The 21627-nt window shown below is 59.9% G+C and overlaps 1 protein-coding gene across 17 annotated transcripts in view; it reads left to right on the forward strand.

Moving 5' to 3' along the window:
- GSE1 (Gse1 coiled-coil protein) overlaps positions 1 to 21627 on the forward strand; it is a 504494-nt gene that overhangs the window by 440388 nt on the left and 42479 nt on the right. Inside the window, exon 1 of one of the 17 annotated variants that reach the window (XM_016930309.4) lies at positions 224 to 284. The exons of 12 other annotated variants lie outside the window; for them this stretch is intronic. Coding sequence is in view for 2 of the 5 variants with exons in the window: in XM_024349978.3 (XP_024205746.1) it covers positions 1313 to 1319 (7 nt within the window). In the remaining 3 variants the exon portion in view is untranslated. Of the gene's footprint in view, positions 1 to 223; positions 290 to 1014; positions 1320 to 21627 lie in introns of those variants that run through there. 4 more of the 17 variants (XM_016930312.3, XM_054668543.2, XM_024349978.3 and 1 more) reach the window with 4 other exon arrangements.

Below are 21627 nucleotides of genomic sequence, written 5' to 3' on the forward strand. Positions count from 1 at the left end.
ATGAGGAGGGAGCGACCCCGGGGCCTCAGAGCCGCCCGGGGGGGTTACAGCCCAGGGCGCCAGAAGGCGGCAGGGGAGGCCTGGCGACCCCTGCCCCCGAGGCCCGCCCCTTTAACCCCGAGCTTCCTGGGGACGCGCCCGCCGCGATGGGGTGGGGGCGGGGCGGGGCGGGGTGGGCGGAGCCGGGGGGTGGGAAGGCTGGGGCCTTCAGTCCCTCTCCGCGCCGCCTGTGGGTGCCCAGGAATTTCAGGACGCTCCCTGAGTCATTCCAGTCAAGTGCCTGGGTGAGGTAGGGTGGGGGGGGGGGTGCCAGGAATGGGGAGGCGCTGCGCTGGGGCCAGAAGCGCAATGGGTCGTGCCAGTTTCTGGAGGCGGGCGACCTCGCCTCTGACCGCAACCCCAGCTACTTAATGATCCCCCTGGCGAAGCGGCGCCTCCGTGGGTTCTCCAGCCCCTGGGCCGCGGGTTCTTTAAAGAACACCCCCCGCAGCGGCCCGCATTGTGGCCTTCCCAAAAGTTACTTAAAACTGGGGGGTGGGGTGCCTTATGGAATTTTGAGGCCAAGTTCTTAGTATTCAGCCTTTTCTAGTTGGGGTAATAAGGTCAGGCATGGGGGGGTGGGGCTTGGGTACACAGTCTGTTTTGTGTCGCCTCCCCCCACCCCACGCGCCACCAGCGCCCAGAAAGTTGTTCTCCAAAAGGCCTCCAGGACACGGAGTTACCCGTCCGCCCATTATTGGGCCTGCTCTGTGTCAGGCACTGTTCTAGGTTCTCGGGACGCAGCTGCGAGACAGGGCTCCGCTCACGTGGCGAGGGTGCTGTAGCTGCTCACTACTTTTAGAGTCAAGTGGCCGGTCTTAGCCACCAAGGTCCCCGGGACCCCCGAGCAGTCCCGCCAGGGGCTCCCGAGAGCGTGGGGGTGGCACCTCCGCGGCCCCGCTGGTGTCCTCGGCTCACCTGGCCGGCCGGGCCGGGGAGGGGCGTGTGCCTGGGCGGGTGGACCCGGGCGCCCGTCGGTGCGCGCGCGCGCGCGCCTGTGTGTTTGCGGCTGAAACCCGACACCTCCCGCTGGCTGAGGTCAGGGAGCCGGGAGCGAGCCAGTGGCCCGGGAGTGGGCGGCGTTGCGTTTGGGTGTGTCCTCGGCGGCGACAGCAGCAGGTGTTTCTTGGCCGGGGCCCCGGAAGCTCCACCTCCCCAGCGGGCCCGAGCTGCCGCCGCCGAGCAGCCCCGGGTGAGATAAGCAGTTTAGACAAACACTGGGCGACGGTGGCTCCAGCATGTATCGGCCGAGGCGGAGCTGCGGGGCCCTGGCATGAAAGGTGAGCGCGCCGCACCCGGCCGGGGACGGGGTCCTCCCCCCTTCCCCCACCGCACTCTCCTCCTGCAAGTTCGCGGGTTTCGCGGGGGCGGCCGCCAACGGCTCCCGGGCAACTTCCCCGGAGTGTTAGCGGCGATAAGAGCCGGGAGGGCGGGCAGGCGACCAAAGGCCACCCCCTTCCTCCGCCCGCGGGTCGCAGCCTGGGAGGCCTGGCTGCGGGCGGGGACGCGGGGGCTCCGGGCTCAGGAGTGCGCTCAGCGGGGGATGGGGGGGTGCGTTTAAGTGCGTGCGGGGTAGAGGGCAGATAAAGTGGGGGGATGGGGGTGGCGGGGGGAGTCTCCGAGAGCTGCGGGCGCTGGAGAGCTGGAATGAAAACTTTGCGGCGACGCGGGAGGGAGCGAATGGGGGTGGCTGTGCGCCCCCGCGGCAGGTGCTGGCGACGGCCAAGGAAGCGGGGGTGTGGGGGGGGGGGGTGCTCGCTACTGGGGCCGCGCCGGTTAGGGTTTTTGTCTTGCTCCTCTCCCCCTCCCCGACCCCTTGTCTCGGGGGAGTTGGTCGGGAGGGCGGGACCGTAGCCTGCCGGGTTTGTGTCCCCCACGCCCTGCTTCCCGAGGAAGGGCGCTCCACGGGCTCGGCCGCTTCTCTCCTCTCTCTCCCCCCACCCCCGGCGGAGCGGCTCCCTGCCCCTCCCCTCCCCCCCAAAGAAGATGGCTGCCCCAGCCTCGGAGGTGGGAGAGGGATTGCACATCCGCCGCCCCCGACCCGCACTGGCCTTTTTCCCTCCCCGGCCCTTCCTGCTCTGCCTGGATGCGCCTCCCCGCCCCCAGCCCTCCCGGGCCCTGCGGCCGCGCTGATGGGCGGCGAGTGGCCCGACCGAGTGGAGCCGATTCAATTATATTGCAGCACCAGAGACACCTCCTCGGCCGCCCGCCCGCCTCTCTAGCAGGCTAATTAAATTCCCTTCATGGAGGCGGAGCGGGAGTGGAGCTCACCCTCCCTGCGCCCGCCCACCCCCAGCTTTCCGCCTCCCCTCCCCAGCGCCGGGTGGGGGACCGGGGGGGCACTTAGAAATGTGCGGTGGAGACTCGAGGCGCAGGCCATAGGGAGGGGGTTCCCAGATGGGGGGAAGGGACACCGCGACACCCTCATTAGATGGGGGAGTGGAGGCTGCGCCCTTTCCACGTGGTGGGCCGGGGGCCTGGCCGCAGTGCCCGTCTGAGTTCCGAGGGCAGCGTGCTGGCGGTGGGGGAGCACCTGCCGGGTTCCCAGCTGGGCGGTGGATGCCAGCCGGAGTTGAGTCGGTTTGGCTCTTACAAACTAGCCTTTGTACAAAGTGCGTCTAAAACACACTAAACCCTTGCTCCCCCCTGCGGTGCCTTATCTGGGGCCTGAGGGGTAGCGGCCACACAGGTTGGGGTTTGGAAACAAAAAGCGGGGCCACCAAATGGAAAGAGGGCTCCTTTTGTAAAAGGCGCCTGAACAAAAGGCCCAGCCGCACTCCGGGTGGAAGCGAACCCGCCTAAGCCGATTTCCAGGAGGCGGGGGACAAAGGGGCAGAGAGAAGTTCTTGGTGGGGCGTTGTGAAATGTGCCCCCTGGTCGGCCGTCTCGTCCTCTCCCCTGGGATTCCGTGCTCCCGCCTCTCGGCAGGGGTGGAAGGGGGAACCCAGGTGAGCAGCCTTCCCTGGCCTCCCTCGGTGTTGCTTAAGCTTGGGGCACTTCAGTATTGCTCACCCTGTGTTTACGGCCGCCTCCACCAGCAGGGACGGCAGAACCTGAGGCACAGGCTGTGCCTGACTCAGCCGCCACGCCACAGGTGAGGGGCCCAGGGCGCAGGCTCCGACGGCGGCGTGTGTCATCCCGGCCGCCGGCTGTGCAGGGAGTCGACCCGCCCAGGTAGATTCAGGAGCGCTGGAAGAGGCCCTGGCCTGCGAGAGCAGCGACCTCGGTGCTTCCTAAGAGACTTTCCGAGACAGCCAGCCCCGTGTCGGCAGCGTTCCTGATCTCCTGCGGGCCGGGTGCGAGGATGGCTTTTGTCACTCTGGCAGCAGACACCAAAGTCAGGAGGGGAAGCGGGGGAAGCTGGAGCCAACCACGGTTTTGACGCTTGGAGTTTTCTTTCCTGGAGCCTTGGGGGCGGTGCCGTGCCAGAGCTTGTGAGAGCCCGCCAGGAGCCTCTGGTGACCTAGGGTCAGCCCTGCCTTGGGAAGGGAGGTCGGGAAGTCCTGGTTCTAGGCACAGTGAGGCTGAGCTCAAAACAAGGAAGGCAACAAGGTGTCCACTGTGGCGCAGGCTCTGAGCTGTTTGGGACAGTTTTTAGGATCCTGGAGTGTCAGAGTTCAAAGGGGCTTGTAGATCTCCAAACTCGGTGTTTTAAAACTGCTGCTGGCCAGGCCTTTCCAAGCCCAGTTAAGCCACAGCCTCTGGGTTCCTGACCCGGGTCTGGGGGTTGTCAGAGCTCCCCAGCTGATCCTAACGTACACACTGGGGGTAGGAACAAGGGGCAAACTGAGGCTTGGGGCCAGGCGTGGGGCGGACACCGCGCTCACAGCAGGAAGCCTCCTCCGATGGCCCCGATGAGCCCTCCCCTCCAGCAGTCACTTCCCTGTCTCTGGGGGAAGTTCAGGGGCTGCAGATCTGAGTGCCTTGTGGTTTCAGAGCAGAAGCCAAGCCTGCCTGTGGGCTCAGCATCGCCGGCCCCAGGAAGAGCCAAGTCTGCACAGCGCCACTCTGTGGCAGACCGGGGTCCTGCACCTCTGAGCTAGAGATTCCCCCCCTCCAACCCCTGGAGTCCCAAATTCCCCTTGAGCCTCCGGAGCAGGTACTGTCTGTCCTCCCCTGCTCTGAAGGAGGCGGACTGGGGGGCCTTTGGGCTCGGAGCCCCGAGCTGAGGGGCAGGAGCTGGTGCCTCCCACTTTTCTGGAAGAGTGCGGGTAAGCTAGAGGCCTGGCTGCTACCTTTTCCCTGCCCCCAGGAGCTCGCAGGGGCTTGTGGAGTCGGCTAGCAGGGCCGGTTTTTCCTGGCCCCATTTGAAGCCTTGGAATTCCCAGCCTGGGTTACTCGAAGTCCAAGGATCAAACCCTGGGATCGGGCCAGGGTTGGATGGGGACCCTCTCTGGGTAGCCTGTGAATTGTCTCTGTTGTGGCAACAGCAGGGTCCTCTGAAACCACAGGGCTTCCCCTCCCTTTCCTGGTGGGCCGGGAGAGCTGTTTTTTTAACCTGCAGAGATCCATGTTGCAGGTGACATTTCAGCTTGGTGGCTGTGCTGAAGCCTGGCCGCCTGGCTTTAATTCCTCCCCCAGTGGAGTCTCAGATCTCGGTGGCCTCACCGAGTGCGGTGTGGGACGCCGTGCTGCTGGCTTCACTTCCGCATGCTGGCCTTTCTCCCCCGGCTGAGGCCACAGCCTGGGAGGTGACGTTTCGGAGTGTCCCTGTCAATGAGAATTTATTGAGCTCCTCCTCTGAATCCAGCCGTGTGCTTGCTGCTGGGAGGTGTACAGACAGATAAAACAGGAGCGTGGCCAAAAGCAGCCCTTTGCATGCCTGCCAAACGCACACTCGGGGGCCTTTTAATCTTGCTTCTGCAGCTCTGATTCCCCACCAGCCTCTTCTCTCACGCCCTCAGCTCCAGCCAGACGAAACCACACGCCATTCTCGCCACTCCTGCGTTTGGCCACGTCCCTGTCCTAGCATGGGCCATCCCGTCTGCCTGGGATTCTCCCGTCTGCTCCAAAGCCCACCTGTCACTGAGGCCAGTCCACCTGCCCCTCCTAACCCGATGCCTCCCTCGCATCCATACTCCCATGCCCACCCCGTGTCTGGAATCAGAAGTTCAGAGGGGAAGTGAGAGCTGCCCCCAGGAGGCTGGGGCGGAGTCCAGGCCTGGAGGAAGGAGCTGTCGATGAGGGCAGGGCTGGTGCTGGAGAGGGCCTCTGGTTTACCTTCACCTGCACCTACCAATCATCTGTGGAAAGAAGGGGTTGGGCTGCACTTGAGGCTTTTGTGGGTCCTTGTGACTTGGGGGTTTCTAGGGAGGCAGGTGGAGGAAGTGGGGAGCCTCCAGCTCGGGGGTCTCTCCTGGCTGCACTTTTGAATCACCCGGGGAGCTTTAAAAGCTCCCAGTGTCCAGGCTGTACTGCCAGGCAGTTCAGGCCAAATCTCGGAGGAATGCAGCCTGGGCATCCGTGTGTCAACCCCCCCGGTGACTGCCACGTGCAGCCCAAGCTGAGACCCTGGCTCTGCTTTCTTCCAGAGCAGCTTCCTAGTCACCTAGGGGCTAGGGTGGGAGCTTTTCAATGCTTGGCCCCCTTAATCCAGAAGGGCCTTCTGCTGGGGGGAGCAATGTGGGTGGGAATTCCTTCTCCTGGGAAGATGGGCTGATGCTGTTTCAGGAGACCTGGGGTCTCTCTTCCCACCTGGGAAGCCAGAGACCGCCTTGCTTGCCCCGGAATTGGTTGGAGAACCCTGGTGACTCAGAAATGGACATCTACCCTCTACGCCACCTCCCCCGCAGGACGGGGCACCTGTCACCTGGCTGCTCTCTGGATGTCTGTGGGCCTTGTGTTAACCCCAGGCAGAATCCTGAAGGTCATTCTTGCCTGGCCCAGGTGTGCTTTGAGCTCTTCTAAAGGGGCTTACAAATGCAGAGTCCCACTGGCATGGGTGGATGCGTGTTCACCTGCATCTCTAGCCAGGCCTTCCAATTCTGGAACCGGTTCCTCCGGCTGGAGGACTTGACGTGTCTGAGGAGGTGTGTGTTATAGTGGCTTTGGGATCACTGGACTGAGGTGGCGTGAGGGGGGTGCGTGCTCATGGTGACATAGATCCTTCCACTTTAATCATCACGTCCTCACCCCCCACCCCCATGTTCTCATCTGTAAGACGAGGATGCAGAGGCCCTCTGGCAGTTGAGGGTGAGGATGAGATGCTGTAATGCCCGCCACATGCCCCTGACGGGTAATTGACAGATGCGGGTGAGGGTTGAGAAGGCCTGGAGCGTGGGGTGAGCCCCTGGTGAGTGTCAGCTGTTACTGTGTTGATCAGTGCATCTGACTGTTCGTATCTGCCTCTTGCTTAGCCTGTGTGACCTCAGGCACTTGTGTTCTGGGCCTCAGTCTTCTAATCTGTGGAATAGGAATAACAATGTCACCTGTATCCTGAGGCTGTTGAGGGTTAAAGCCTTTATTACCAAGTGCCCAGTACAGCGCCTGACACAGGCTCTGCAAAGCCTTGCGGCTACTCCTGTTGCTGTTGTTTTAATTAGAGACAGGGTCTTGCTCTGCTGCCTAGGCTGGGGCGCAGTGGTGCGATCACAGCTCACTACAGCCTCCAACTCCTGCGCTCAAGTGATCCTGCTGCCGCAGCCTCCTGAGAAGTTGGAACCACTGATGCATGCCGCGACACCTGGCTAATTTTAAAGAAATTTTTTTGTGGAGACAGGGTCTCTCACTGTGTTGCCCAGGGTGGTCTCAAACTCCTGATCTTGGGTGATCCTTCCGTCTCAGCCTCCCAAAGCACTGGAGTTACAGGCATGAGCCACTGTGTCCAGCTTGGCTTTAATTTATAAAGTTCCAAGGCTCTGTTCCCCTACGCTCAACTCACTCCCTTGCAGTGTTGGGGGTGGCCCCTTTTCCCAAAAAGACTGGAGTTGCTTTTTCTGCCCTAAGGCTCAAGTCACCACAGCAGACCCTGCCGGCCCCTCTGCTGGGCTTTAACAACCAGAGGTTCTTTTTAGGAGCCTCAACGCCCCCTTGGGCTCACATGCACACCACTGCCCCCTTGGTTCGCACTCTGGGCCCAGGTGGCGGGAGATGCTTTAACAAACTGTCCCTCCCCCAGCCCTGCCCTTCCTGCGCTCGGATGGTGGGTCTGTGGCCACAGGCAGCAATGAAGGGTATCGATCGCCCAGCTTTTGGTTGAGCAGTATTGATGTTGGACAGGTTAAGCCGTCCCGAAGGAAAATCTATATGTCAAGCTGAGCACAAGACAGCTTGCGAGTGGGGGCGGGAGGGAGGTGGGGCGCAGCCTTAAGGGCCACTTTTAGGCTAACCCTGAGTCTTATCTTCTGGGTTGGGGGGCAAAGCCCGGGGGTGCCAAGCGATGCCCCACAGCCCCAGAGGGGCCTGGAGGGACGGCAGGCGCTCTTACGTGGTGTGATCTGTGGGCAGATGGTGTGCTGGCCAGGTCTTGATCCCACTTAAGGAGTTGTCTCTGGGATTTAGTAACCAGATGGGAAAGACTGTATTTCTGTATCCAGAGGTGCTGTGGCTGCCCCAGCCTATGAGGGTCACGCCGTGGGCTGTGCGCCAGGCATGGTGGGGGGACGTTTTCACTCCAACGTGCTCCTCCTCCCCAGGGAGGGAATGACTTGCTAGGCAGGGATTATCCCCATTTAGCCATGCACCAGGGAAGAAAGGGGCCCCGGGGATCCATATCCTCCCTGTAGTCACACAGCTGGTAATTGGTAGCGGAGCAGAAACCCACACCATGATTTTCCCACTCCAGCCTCCTCACCCAACTCCCACCCACTCTCCCTTAGAGCCTGGAGAGAGGTCACCGGCTGCTTCTGAAGGCCCTGTTTAACCTGGGCTGCTTATGGGGTGCGGTGGCTCAAGCCTGTAATCCTAGCACTGTGGGAGGCCGAGGCAGGTGGATTGCTTGAGCTCTGCAGTTTAAGACCTCCTCTCTACAAAAAAAATAAAAAAAATAAAAAAAACTAGCCAGGCTTGGTGGGATGCACCTGTGGTCCCAGCTACTCAGGAGGCTGGGCAGGGAGGATCACTTGAGCCCCGGAGCTCGAGGCTGCCTGCAATGAGCTGTGATCGCACCACTGCACCCCAGCCTGGGTGACAGAGCAGGACTCTTGTCTCAGCAAAAAAACAAAATTAAACTGAGCTGCTTCACCCAGTCTCGGGATGTGAGTGGATTCTTCCAACTGAATTCCCAGTGTACATTTATCTTTGAGTGTATTTTTGTAATGTTTTTGCATTTGACATGTGGTATTTTTTCCATTCACTTAAATATACGAGGATCCACTAGACAGCCGATGCTATACTGGGTGTTGAAGACACAAAGTGGAATGCGGTTCAAGCAAAAATTCTCAGCCAGATGGGAGCATTGGAGAGACTTCCGCCTCCCAGAGGCTGCCGATCCACGCGGTCGTCTCTGCCGCCCGTCGGGAGGATGCGGTTAGTCACCCCGTAACAGATGAGAAAACAGGGTTTCGGAATCGGCCCTTGTGGAATGCCTGGGCTGGCGCCCCACTCAGCCCTGCATCTCTGAGCTGTTGGGGAACCCGTTTAGATGGTCTCAGCTTTGGGTCTCTGCACTGTTCTCAGCCCTGGGTCTCTGCTCTGTTGGGGAACCCGTTTAGAGGGTCTCGGCCCTGGGTCTCTGCTCTGTTGGGGAACCCGTTTAGAGGGTCTCGGCCCTGGGTCTCTGCTCTGTTGGGGAACCCGTTTAGAGGGTCTCGGCCCTGGGTCTCTGCTCTGTTGGGGAAGCCGTGTAGAGGGTCTCGGCCCTGGGTCTCTGCTCTGTTGGGGAACCCGTTTAGAGGGTCTCGGCCCTGGGTCTCTGCTCTGTTGGGGAACCCGTTTAGAGGGTCTCGGCCCTGGGTCTCTGCTCTGTTGGGGAACCCGTTTAGAGGGTCTCGGCCCTGGGTCTCTGCTGTGTTGGGGAACCCGTGTAGATGGTCATGGCCCTGGGTCTCTGCTTGTGTTGGGGAACCCGTGTAGATGGTCTCGGCCCAGGGTCTCTGCTGTGTGGGGGAACCCGTTTAGATGGTCTTGGCCTTGGGTCTCTGCGGTGTTGGGGGAACCCGCTTAGATCGTCTCTTGAAAAAGGTTTGTGGCCCCCACCCGTGCCGGGGTGTGCAGGGAGTGGAGGTGTGCGCTGAGATCGTATCTGTTTTAAATCAAGCTGATGTCCTGGCCTCCTTTTTTGAATAGAGTCTTACCGTTTTACAACTTGTTGTTTCCACCTAAATGTACATCTTATAAGACTTTATAGGACTAAGGAAGTTAATCCATCCTCGGCAGGGATGCCAGACCCCTGGAGCCTGTCACCTGGGCACAGGGAGGACATTTTAACTAAGCATCTGGTTTCCAGGTTGAGACTGGTTGGGATCCTGCGGAGTGACTCTGAATCCACTAACAGCAGGACTGTGTCTGCTTGGATGCTGGAGCTGGGGTTTCTCCAGCCACGGCTGGCAGAGTGGACCGTGGGGTTTTGTGTCATCCGTGTCTCTTATCCACTGGAGAGACTGTTGTGTTCCTTCTGCCAGATTACCCTTGAAGAAGCAGGGGAGGGGAGGGCGCTCCGGCCCACCTCTGCTTACCTGCCCACCTCGGGCTCATTCTTCCCACCCCATACCCCCCATGCAGCCTTCAGGACAGGAGACATAGCCTGGACTACTTCTCAGGGCGCAACAAGAACTTTGTTACCAGTCCTGGTGGGCAGAGACTGCCAGCTCCCAACAGCCAGGTCTGCACCTGACTGGGAAATTTACAAGTTCCTCACTGGGATTCTGGAGGGGTGTGTGTGTGTGTGTGTGTGTTGAGAATTACAGAATCATTTAGACTTAAGCAGTCAGCCATTCAGCAGTTGACAGGATGATTGTGGCCAGAAAAGGTGACCAGTTTGTCCTGCTTGGTGGCTGGGTTGGATGAGGGAGTCCACAACTCCTGGCGCATGACTGTTCTGGGAGCTTTTCCTGGACAGCCCCATTCCAAAGTCCATCTTGGCTGAGGGAGCTTGTTGGTTTTTTCCAGTGAGGCATTTAGTGATGTCTGGGCACAGCATGTGGGGCTTTGAAGATGGGAGACGAGTCTGGATGAGGAAATGCCATTAGAACGTGGATGGTTCTGGGCCCTTTCTTTTTCACTCTGTATTTCATCTGTCCAGGCAGGTCATATTGGGGAGGGTGTTCATACTCGTGGGTTGCCACTTACGGAACTCTGTGCTGTAGGAGTTTGTGGCCTGGGTTCACGGATGCTACACATCTTCAAACACAGGCTCCCACAGGGTTTACAGATAGGCTCTTCGAACTTGGTAAAACTATGCAACATGAAGTAGGTGTATTTTCCTGGGGAGAGGGTCTGGTCCGCCACTTTGAACCATCTTGAGAGTGGACCTTTTTGCAAAGGCGGATGTAACTGTTTTATGACTTGAAGGGCAAGTCCTGACTTGGTGAGCTTGCTTTGATTCAGGGGAGACCTACCTTGGGGTTGACACACGCCAGAATTGTGGCCTTCATAGGCGTCCCCTGAAGCTCAGCCTGGGAAGGGGTTGACCTCTTTCTGTTACACCCTGATGGAGTTACCGTGTTGATGACATCTGAGTGGAGTGTCTGTGCTGAGGGTTGCAGCTGCAGCTGCTGCAGGGCTGTTAGTTGCTCAGACCTGCATGTACTTGGAGAACTGGGAAGACCTGGTGTTGAGGAAGCTGGCTGGCCTGAGACCATAGGGAGGGGAGGGGTGCAGACTCTGGCAACCTGGAGACTTAGGGACAAACTAAGGGAGAAGTGCCACTCATGGGGCTGTGGTTTTTATGGCTTTGACTTTTCGGGAGAAACTGGGCACCTTCTCGTTGACTTGAAGCCTCCTATTTTAAGACATTGGCCATTGATTCTCGTTTAAACAACACAGCGTGATTTCAGGTCAAATCAAAACAGCTTGAAGGGTAAAAGGCCGGCCCCTTGTCCACTCCTTTTTTTTTTTTTTTTTTTTGAGACAGGGTCTCGCTCTGTCACCTACGCTGCAGTGCAGTGGTGCAATGACAACTCAAGGCAGCCTCAACCTCCTGGGCTCAAGTGATCCCCCACCTCGGCCTCCCAAAGTGCTGGGATTATAGGCGTGAGCCACTGTTCACTGACCCTCTCGTCTAATCATTTGCACCCTCTCTCCATGGTACTGACAGGGAAACTGAGGCTCAGGCCATGTGGTGCCCTGGAAGTCCGCACTGAGCTGTTGGGCATGAGTCAGCCTGGGCCCACCCCCGTTCCCCTTGGTTTTCCAGCTCAGGACCAAGCCCTTTTTGCTCTGCCCCCATAGTGTGTTCCCTCGAGGCTCCACAGCTCTCAGCCTTCAGTGGAAGTTCAGGCTGGCTGAGTGGGATGTGAGGAGCCCGGTGCCTGCAGGCAGGCACACTGCGCCTTCTGACTTAAAGGCGCCCATTTCTGCTGGTGTGGGCGTCCGCCCTGTTGGAGGGAAGGGACGTTTTCCAGTCATCACCATCTCCCCGCCTCTGAAGCTGGAGACCCTGGACCCCTCTTCGAAGGCCACGTGGCCCTTTCTGCCCCCGCGCCAGCTCCCCTGCTGCCCAGGCCACTCCTGGCCCCTGTATGATTGCTTCTTTGAGCACCTGTTGGTGTCCAGCTCCTGTACGGCCTGGTCCCTGTTCTTGGCTGGAGACTAAGGGCCCTGTAGATAGGTACCGGCACTCACTCGGTACGGAAGGGACAGGCACTCACAGGAGACGTCCCTGGATCCTCTCTCCCTCCCACTTACCTGAGGGAGCTTGTTAAACACTCAGCCTCCTCCACACTGGGGAGAGGAGAGGGGCCTGCATTTCGTGGGTCCTCGTGAGCAAGCGTCTCAGCCTCCTCTTCCTGCTGGCCCATGCCCCCCGGCCGCTACCCGCCATGCCACGGAAACTTGGAGACCTCAGTGCCCGCCCTGGGGTGGGGGAGCCAGGTTGGATTTCCCTCCTGGGCACCTCTCACCTGCCTGGACACCTTGGACCTCATCCGTTCCTCTGCCCAGGGCCTCTGGAGGGAGGAAGGGCTCCCGCAGGAGCAGGTGCAATGGAAGGCAGCCTGGTCAGCTCTGGTGCCATGGACTACACAGGGCACCCGGGGGCGGTTCCGGCCTCCAGCACAGGTGCCCTCTGGCTGAGAGCTGTGGGAAAGTGGGGCTGGGGGAGGCCTCGAGTCCAGAGCCTTCCTATTCCCAGCCGTGTAGGTCCCGTCCGTAAAACGGGTATAGCACAAGGATGGGCACCCAAACAGCCGCCACAGGGTGAGAGCTGCCACAGGGAGGGGACCCCAAGTGACGCCAGCCGTTTCCAATCTCTTCGCACATTAAAGGGAAGCAGCCGGCACCATGGCCAGGACAGCTGGGTTTCCTTCGGGCTCCTGAGCCTCTACATGTGACCCGGGTTGAGGGCGTGAATCTCCAGCCTCCGTTCACCCTCTGTAGGCTGGGAGTGAGCATCCCACTGTGTGGAATAAACAGGTGGACAGAGGCGCCTGGGCACCGCCAGGACCACTGCCTCCGGGAAGCAGCCCATGGGGAGAATGTGACAAGGGAACCCAGGGACCGCCAAGGGCACAGGGTGGCGGAGCGGCTGGGAATCGGCCGGCGTGGGTGAGCCCCCGGCTCTGTCTCAGCTGAGCTGTGTGGCCCCAGCGGCCTGTGTCACTTTGCTGTTTGCAGCTTTGCTTTCTGGGGTCTGCTTACATAAAGGGAAGTAAGGGTACAGGTAGCCGGCACCCTGTAAAAGTTGCCCTCTGGTACCCTGATCGCTGTTGGTGCTGGGCACCATCTCCCAGAGTCACAGCTCTGGACAGCGACCCCAGCCTTGCCTCAGGGCCCCGCCCTCTCACTTGGTCTGTGGTGCCCCTTTAGGAGGCCGCCTCCCCGCCGAGGCCAGGCTGCTGCCCGCATCTGCCAGTCCCGCCCTTCCCGCCGCCCTCCTCTCCAGCCCTTCATCTGCCCGGCCTGCTTCTCCGCACACACAGCAGCCGCTTAGGATAATCGCGTCAAATGTTGCTGCCATCTGTTGCCTGACTTCCCGTCCCTCGCCTCCATCCGGGAACCTCCGGGAACAGTCTGTGGCCGTGAACCTCAGTCGCAGGACTGTCGGCTCCTAGGAGGCTGCTGTCTGCGGGCCCCCAGAGTGCAACCTCAGCATCCAGCGCCTTCTGTGCAGAGCCCCCCTGCCATCCTTAAAACTGTAGTGTGGCGTCCAACCTGGGAAGCCCCTCCAGGTGACCTGGCCCCCCAGGTGACACCCCTGGGATTGACCTGGTCCCTTGCACTGTCCAATGCTGTTGTGTGGACGTCTCCCGAGAGCTCTGCACCCCATGTTCTTCTGCAGAACACGGCCTCCTTTGTGTTCCCAGCATGGCAGTGAGCAAGAGAAGGCTGGGGAGAAACCGGGGTGGCCAGCCCACTCCCCGTCACCCCCATTCACAGCAGGACTGCAGCTTCAAGGGTGTCGTGGGGGCCCGGGCAGAATATGGGGTTCAGGGTGGCTGCTGGGGGCCCTAGGCATTGCTTGGGAGATGGCTCATTGCGGGTGGCTCTACGTGGTTGACCGGGGCCCTGGAGGGCAGCGTCTGGGGGCTCCTGCCGTGGCTCAGTGAGCGTGGCAGAGGACAGGTCTACACGGGCCAGGCGCTGTGTTGCTGTTTCCTCCTGGGGTAGGGACTCCTGTGGCTGCACAGGTTGCCCCCGCCCACCTGCTTGTGTTTTCCCAGCCCTTCTTGTTCCAGGTCAGGATCCTGGCCACCTGCAAGGGCTGTCCTTTGACTTAGCCATGAGTGATGGCGCTGGCCGGTTTCTGGGGCATAGACCTTGGGAAGCAAGTCCAGTATGGGGACCCAGGGCAGCCTGGGGGGGTGTTTGTAGTTGAAAAAAAAAAAATTAAGGCAGAAGCAGGCTGCCCCCATGCGTCTGGAGCAAGAAGACCTCTCCCCAGGGTCTCCCGGCCCCTTCCCTTGCCTCCACCCCCAAGAAAAATTGCTTTGTGCCAGTGAGCTTGGAACGCGTGGAGGGCAGATATGATAATGAATTTATCATGAAGCCGCCCAGGCTCCTGGGATCACGTGGTGCCCGTGCAGCCTCAGCCGCCAGGGTCTGTAGCAGGGTGACCCGGCCTCGTTAGGCCCACGGAAGCCTCGCCCCTTTGGGGGAGCGGGGATCGCGGGGGCGGGCAGCAGTCCCCGAGCTGGGGGACGCCCTTTATTTGTTCACAAACATTTCTTTCTGCGGTAATGAAAAATTACCAAGAGGGGTGATTAGAGAATCCAGGTCCAGATTGTGCGTGCAGGGCCTGAAAGTGAAGGCCTGCTGGGCCCAGCCTCACGGGGTGTAATTACCCCACGGGGGGCTGTCAGGGGGAAGGGGCGGATTGGTGCTTGAACCGGGACCCAGCAGAAAATTCATCTCAGCTATTAGCTTGTAATTACAGAGCAGGGAGGGAGCAGGCCTGAGGTCTGGTGCCGGGGAAGAGCCGGGATGAAAGGAAGCAGTAATTACGGGATCCGCGGGAGGGCGGCTGGCACGCTGATTAATAAGCCCCTCCACCCTCGTGGGGAGGGGGAGCGAGGAGTGGGACACCATATTTCATGGAGTAGAGAGGCCTCCCCCCTCGTTTAAATCCTGCTGTTGGAGCGTTTGGACAGCAGGCAAACCGGTTTGGGGTCTGTTCTGAAGAACCAAGAATGAGAGGGGTTCCGGAAAACAGCAGCTCGCTGGGCCAGCCAGCCTTGCCCCCTCCACTGGGACTTTGCTTCCTTTTCTTCTTGCCTTTTTTTTTTTTTTTTTTTAACATTGTGCTGCTTCTGACCCTATTAGAAACCTAGCCAGAGAATAGGAGAAAGTATTGATTCAAGAAGCGGAGCTTTGTTACGGGGGGGGGCCTCACCCGGAGGGGGTGGTCTTTGCTTCCCCAGACCTTTCCTGTCTGTGAAATGGTGGGACCTGAGGGTTTTGCGGTGCTGTGGGCAGCTGCTTCATTCTCCGTTTCCTGCCCTCTGGCTTCTGGCAGAAGCCTCTAGGTTCTCAGCTCTGCCAGGCAGACTGTCTAGACCAGGTGGGTTCTTTCTGAAAGGGTCCAGGGAGCAGACAGTTGAGGCTCACATGAAGAAGGGGTATGTTCCCTGGCCCCTCAGTTTGAGGGTGCTCAGGGCCGAGGGGCCTTTAGGTGTCTGGCTGTGGCAGCTTTTTTTTTCCTGGGGGTGGGGGTCAAGGTGGCAGCTGACAGTGGCAGGAAGGGTTGTCCAGAGCAGCCCGTGATGTAAATAAGAGGGTGGGGGCCTCACAGACCTGGTCCACCTAGACCCCTGGCTCGTTTTCGCCTGCTGAGCTGCACATGTCAAGAGATCTTGTACAGTGCAGAGACAGCCCCCGGCCCCCCGGCCCTCATCCGTCACAGGCCTTTACACGGTGGAGCGTATTCCCAGCTGTTAGGATAATGAATTTACATGAGCTGATAATGTAGACAAGAATTCAGTCAATGTCCAGGAGCGCAGAAGTTAATAAATACCTCTCTAATGAGGGCAGCAGGGGGGTGTGCTCTCCCAGGGCCTCCCTCTCCCCCCGCCATCCCTGTGTCCCCCACGGACACCTTGGCACCTGCCCTGACCTCAGCCAGAGAACACCTGCACGGGAGGAGGCCCGCATCTGCCTCCCTGGGGAGGGCTGGGGGCTTTGTGCCGAGGCCTCGGGGGCAGCAGCCCTGAAGTGACCCCACCAGGCCTGTGATGGAGGGGCAGGAGGCAGGTGGGCCCTGGAGGCTGTGTCCATTCGCAGCAGGCCCAGGGGGACCCCTCCAAGGATCTCGGGGTTCCCCGGCTCTTGGCCTCCTGTCCTGGCCTCAAGGGAGCTGCGCCCGGCTGCTGCGGCCCCCACCCCTCCTGCCCAGTGCACACATACTGAGGAGCAGCGCTAATTTTAGATTCCCCCTAATGAAGCCGCTCATTTGGAATTCTATTTTAAGTGACCTGACATCAGCAGAGCCGCTTCCCAGGCTCACAGCTCCTCAGGAGCCTGCAGCTGACACCGGGGCAGGGATGCTGCCCGCAGGGGACCCCCAGGGACCCAGGGAGACTGTACCTGGGGCTGGAGGGGGCCCATGGGGCTCGGGGAGCAGATATTGGGCTTTGTCAGAGGCCGGGGTAGGGAGGTTGCTGTCAGGATGCCAGTGGGCTGGTGATAGTGACACTGAGGTAGCCTCAGACCCAGGCATTGGAGGGAGCAGGCAGAGGGCCTCCCTGGTCACCAGGGAAGGGCTGGGGAGCTGTGGGTGAGGGCTCAGGTTCAGACTCCTGCAGGGACACCCCAGTTCCCTCCACCTCTGCCCTGTGGCTGGACAGCCCCACGCTTTTGTTAGCGGTGCTGACTTCGTGCCGTCGAGCCGCCATCCCTTTGAATGTCCGCCTTTTAAAAGCCTGGTTCACTGCAGAAGAATTAGAACATACAGAGAGAGAAAAAGGATGAAAGTGAAAGACATAGCTCCTCTCCTTGCCATCTGAAGACACTGCCAGTAGCTTCAAGGTGTGTGCGCCATTTGGGGTCTGGTCTGGGACTCGCGCCATGGCCTCTGTGTACCACTGATAGGGTTTGGATGTGTGTCCCCTCCGAATCTCATGTGGAAATGTGTCCTCCAGTGTTGGAGGTGGGGCCCAGTGGCAGTGATTGGATCATGGGGGTGGATCTCTCATGAAGGGGTTATCACCGTCACCTTAGTGGTGAGCACGCTCTCGCAGGCTCTGGGTGTTTAAAAGCCTGGGACCTCCCCACTCTTGCTCCCTCTCTCACCACTGGATGTGCTGGCTTCCCTCGCCTTCCGCCATGATTAGAAGCCTCCTGAGGCCTCCCCAGAAGCAGATGCCAGCACCACGCTTCCTGTACACCCCATAGAGTCAGGAGCCAAAGTCAGCCTCTTTTCTTTATGAATTACACAGCCTCGGGTATTTCTTTATAGCAACACAGACAGCCTAGTTCAGCCACCCAGCCCGTGCCTGTGGCTGGTGGTCACAGCACATCTGCCCGGGTGGCCAGCCAGCCTCATGAAGGCCATGGGAGAGAGAATTGGCATCTGCTCCCAGACCTTCAGGGCGGGTCACCTGGAGGTGAAATGACCATACAGTGCCCCACGTTCCCCTTTTGTGGTAGCATGTGGTGTGGGTTGCAGGGCATAGTCAGCCACCCAGCCTGCACCAGAGATCGGCCCCTCCTGCGGCCCTGGAGCAGGTCGAGCTGGGCCCTGGCTGGCTTGTCACGTGGGCACTGTGCTGAGGTCATCTCAGCCCTGCTCTGCACTGGACCTGGGCCCCAAGCCTGCCTTCGCCTATCTGGGAAATAGGCCCAGTCACAGCTTTCTCATAGGGCGGCCAAGATGTAGAGTGGCTGGCTCTCTGAGGAATGTGGGAAAGGGGGATGGGGGATGCTGATGGTCTCTGGCATCGAAGGGACATGTTTTGGAGACTCTGGGTGAAGATGCAGAGTCTCTGTGTGCAGATAGTTTCACTTCTTGGCTTTCTGATGGATTGAGGGGGCGGCCTGGATTAATAGAGGGTGTGGTGATGCTGACCGTATCAGTTATCTAGCGTTGTGTGACCAACTGTCCGCAGCTCAGTGGCTTAAACACAAAACCTTTGTTATCTCAGTTTTTGTGGGCCAGGGATTGGAGGATGGCTTAGCTGGGTGGTTCTGGCTCAGGGTCTGTGATGAGCCTACTTGAGATGTTGGCTGGGGCTGCGGTCTCATCAGAAGGCCAGCCTGGGGCTGGAGGATTCGTTGCCAAGGTGGCTTCCCACATGGCTGTTGGCTGGAGGCCTTGGTTCTTTGAAATGTGGGTTTCTCCATGACCTGCTTGAGCATCCTCATGATACGGCAGCTGACCCCCCTCCACTGGAGTGACCCAAGAGGGCCAGGAAGGAGGTGATCTTACCTTGGCAGCTGCAGACTGCTGCTTCCATTATACTCTGTTCATCAGAAGTGAGTTGCTCAGTCTGGCCCACGCTTGGGGAAGGGAATTGGTCTCTACCTCTTGAAAGGATGACTGATGAAGACTCTATAGACATTCTTTTTATTTTTTGAGAGACAGGGTTCTGTTATCCAGGCTAGAGTATAGCGGTGTGATCATAGCTCACTGTAGCTCCAACTCCTGGGCTCAAATAATCCTCCCAAACAGTGGGGATTACAGGTACGCATGTGTAGTTTCAGGGTAATTTACAGAGACAGCGTCTATGTTGCCCAGGCTGGTTTTGAACTCCTGGCCTCACGCGGTCCTCCCACCTCACCCTCCTACTTACCTGGGATTACAGGTGTGCCCACCATGCCCAGGATGAATGTTTTTAACCATTACAGTTCAACATATCTTAGCTGTGTGTGGTGCGCGCGCATGTGACCATTCACGCCTTCTGATCAGGTGCCATGGTTGGGCCGTGTACTGGGCAGGTGCTGGTAATGAGCACTGGGGGCCCAGGAAGCCGGGTTCAAGTCCTGGACATGTTGCTCAACTGACTGACCTTGGACCAAGCTTAGGTCATCTCCTGGTCTCGGTTTCCCCATCTGTACGTTAGGCCTCTTGGGCTTGGGCGATGGCTGTGAGGGGTGGGACACAGGCTGGGTGGTGGGTGACAGTTCAGCTGCTGTGGCCTCTCCTGGGCTCACTGTGAGACTGTCTTGAGAGGTGCCCGACTGGTCTGTGTGACTTCTGAGAGCTGCTGCAGTATCCCCTGGGGGGGTGGTCTTTGCGTTCCCCGGGGCCCTGCTCCTGTCTTCCAGGCAGCTCTCCTAGCGCCACCCTCCTGAGTGCCTCGTTGGGACCACGAGGACCTGGTTCATTGATGTCCGTGTGGGTCCCTGTGAAGGTGGGGCTCTGTCCTGTGCCACTTCGTCTTTCTAGACATTCCCTACTAAAAACCCCGCAGCCTACTCAGTGTGGTGCTGAGGGTGCTTCGGTGACAGATAGGACCCGGAGGTCCTCTGGACTGCCCATGGCAGCCCCCATGTGGGCCATGTCCTCCAGTGTCCCCTGCAGGCACCAGGACAAGAGCTCTGGTCTCCCCCATCCTCCAGTGTCCTGTGGGTCACCTTTTCCCAGCCACTGGCCTTTTGGGGTCACGGGGTGGCCCTCTGCCGAAGGTGTGTGGGCTCGTGGGCCCAGGGCACGGGGCTCGTGGGCAGGGTGCCTGCCAGCTTGACACCATGTGCCCTCCCCATTGTGGCTCCAGTGGGGTGAGCATCGCAGACTCAGAGCATGGGTCCCATTTGCTGAGACACCTGCGTGGCCTTGGCTGGACCCCCTGCCTGCTGGGACTGGCATCTGCCTGCTGGGACTGGCATCTGTCCTCGCTGGCTGGCATGCTGTCTCGTAATGGCCCTGGGGTGCCCCACAGGCTCTGAAGCCCCTCATGTCAGTTACCCCATTATGCTCAGGGGAGTGACCTCATGAGGTCGGCTTTGCTGTGCTGTTACCCCGTTTGGTAGATGAAGAAACCGAGGCCCTGACAGGCAAAGTAACTTGCCCCAAAAGGTTGTTCAGCCAGAAGCACCCAGAAGCTGGGTCTGAGCCACAGGCGCGTTTTCCTCGCCTCCACTGGACCCGGTGCGCCTCTGTGCACAGGGAGAGGCACTGATGGCAGCGCGGTGCGGGGGACACGCAGAGGCCAGGCCAGCCTTGGGGGCAGCATGGCTGGCGGTGCGGAGCAGAGAGCAGCTGGCAGGGTTCAGGCTGGCCGAGGATGAGCCCTCATTGGCCGCCCGCATTTTCTGGAAGTCAGGCTGCCAGGCAGAGCCCCCGCCCTCCCGCGTGTTTGGATGTCTGTGCCGGGTTGAAGCGGCCTTGGAAAGGCAGGGTGGGGGTGCAGGTCCCCCTCCACCCCCGGCCCCTCCAGAAAGAGCCAAGGGAAGACAGGCTAGGTGGGGCCAGCTGCTGCAGGGCACAGCCACGGCGCCACGTGGCTGTCGCCTGCCATGGGCATGGGGCTCTTAGGGGTCCTTTGTTCCCAAGGTGTGAGCTCTCACTGGGGAGAACAAACGATGCCCCCCGAACTCGCTCCAGCCTCTCTGTTCTCTCATTTGCAGCCCCACCCTCTCAGGCAGTGCCCCCGGCCCTTCCCTCAGTGCCCCCAAAGAATTATTTTCTCCCTACGTCCCCTCTATCAGGAGAGGGAGGACTTGGCTCCCTGAATACATGGCCAGGACTCACGGCCTTTGGTGGCAAGTTCTGGGGATAGCAGGTGGACAAAGGAGGTCTTGAGGGGGTCCTCTCCACGCTGCCTCCGAGCCTGCTGTCCCATGGGGACAGGTTCCAATTAGACTTGTCAATGTCACTTAGAATCTGGCAGAGGTGGAGTGGGCTCTGGAGGTCAGGGCAGCCTCTTCCGGGGAGGAACCTGGGGGCCCCCTTGCCCTTACCCCATAGGAAGTGCACAGTCCGCCCCTCTTGTGTGTTGCCCCCCGGATCTCTGTGACACCAGCCCCACCATGTGTGGCCCCAGCGCCCCTCCGCCCCAAAATGCATCCACAGGGAGGAAGCCGGGACCCTGTCTGTGGGTGATGTAGGGGTGGGGGCGTCTCTGCGGGGGAGGGATGTTGGTGGAAACATTTTGACCAGGTTGGGCTTTTATTGATTGGACACACGGGGTGGGAGGACTGAGGGCTTGTTTGGAGGTGGCCATGTCCTTTCCCCAGTGGTTCTGATGTCACCAGGTGGCTGCCCCTGGGCTCAGACCTCTGGTGCCGCCGCCGCTGCTGCTGCTATCACCACTGGCCAGGAGGGCCAGGTCAGCCGTTGCTGGGCCAGGTCGGCCTGAACTTGGCCCCGGGAGGAAAGAGGATTCCAAGCTGCACCGCGGTTTGGATTTGCGGTTTTCTGTTTTTAGCATCTCTGGGCAGACTCTGTGCCCAGTAAGGGGCCACAGTGGGGTCTGCAGTGCGGCCGTGTTGTTCCCCGCCTCTCCCCGTCAGCCTGCCTGTGTGGCCCCATCTCTGGGACCCATCTCAGACAGAGACGCACAGGGTCCCTGAGTGGCGGGGAGGCCGGGGGTCTGCCCTGAGTGCCCGCGTGGACTGGGCCGAGTTGGGGCCTTAGTTTCCTTTTCTGTGACGTGGGGCAGAACTCCCGCCAGTCTTCTGAGGGCATTGCCATGCGTGCCTGGCATCGTGTGCTTGTCGCGTCAGTGGCCTGTGACGTGGGGCAGAACTCCCGCCAGTCTTCTGAGGGCATTGCCATGCGTGCCTGGCATCGTGTGCTTGTTGCGTCAGTGGCCTGTGACGTGGGGCAGAACTCCCGCCAGTCTTCTGAGGGCACTGCCATGCGTGCCTGGCATCGTGTGCTTGTCGCGTCAGTGGCCACAGCAGTTGTCTTGGTTCCTGTCGTCCCTGGGCCTCTCCACCAGCGTGTTTCCATCCTGAGGATGCGGGCCGCACGCCTCCTCACCCTGGGCCTCAGTCTCCTTCCCCACGCCCTTTGATGGTCAGGGGCCTGTTGGGTGATGCGTGGGATCCCCCACCACCTGCCCAGCCCGGACTGCCCTGGAGAGGTAGAGGGACAGTGCTTGCCCAAGCCGTTCA

Source organism: Pan troglodytes, chromosome 18 (assembly GCF_028858775.2).
Source record: "Pan troglodytes isolate AG18354 chromosome 18, NHGRI_mPanTro3-v2.0_pri, whole genome shotgun sequence".
In the NCBI taxonomy this organism is placed as follows: Eukaryota; Metazoa; Chordata; class Mammalia; order Primates; family Hominidae; genus Pan; species Pan troglodytes.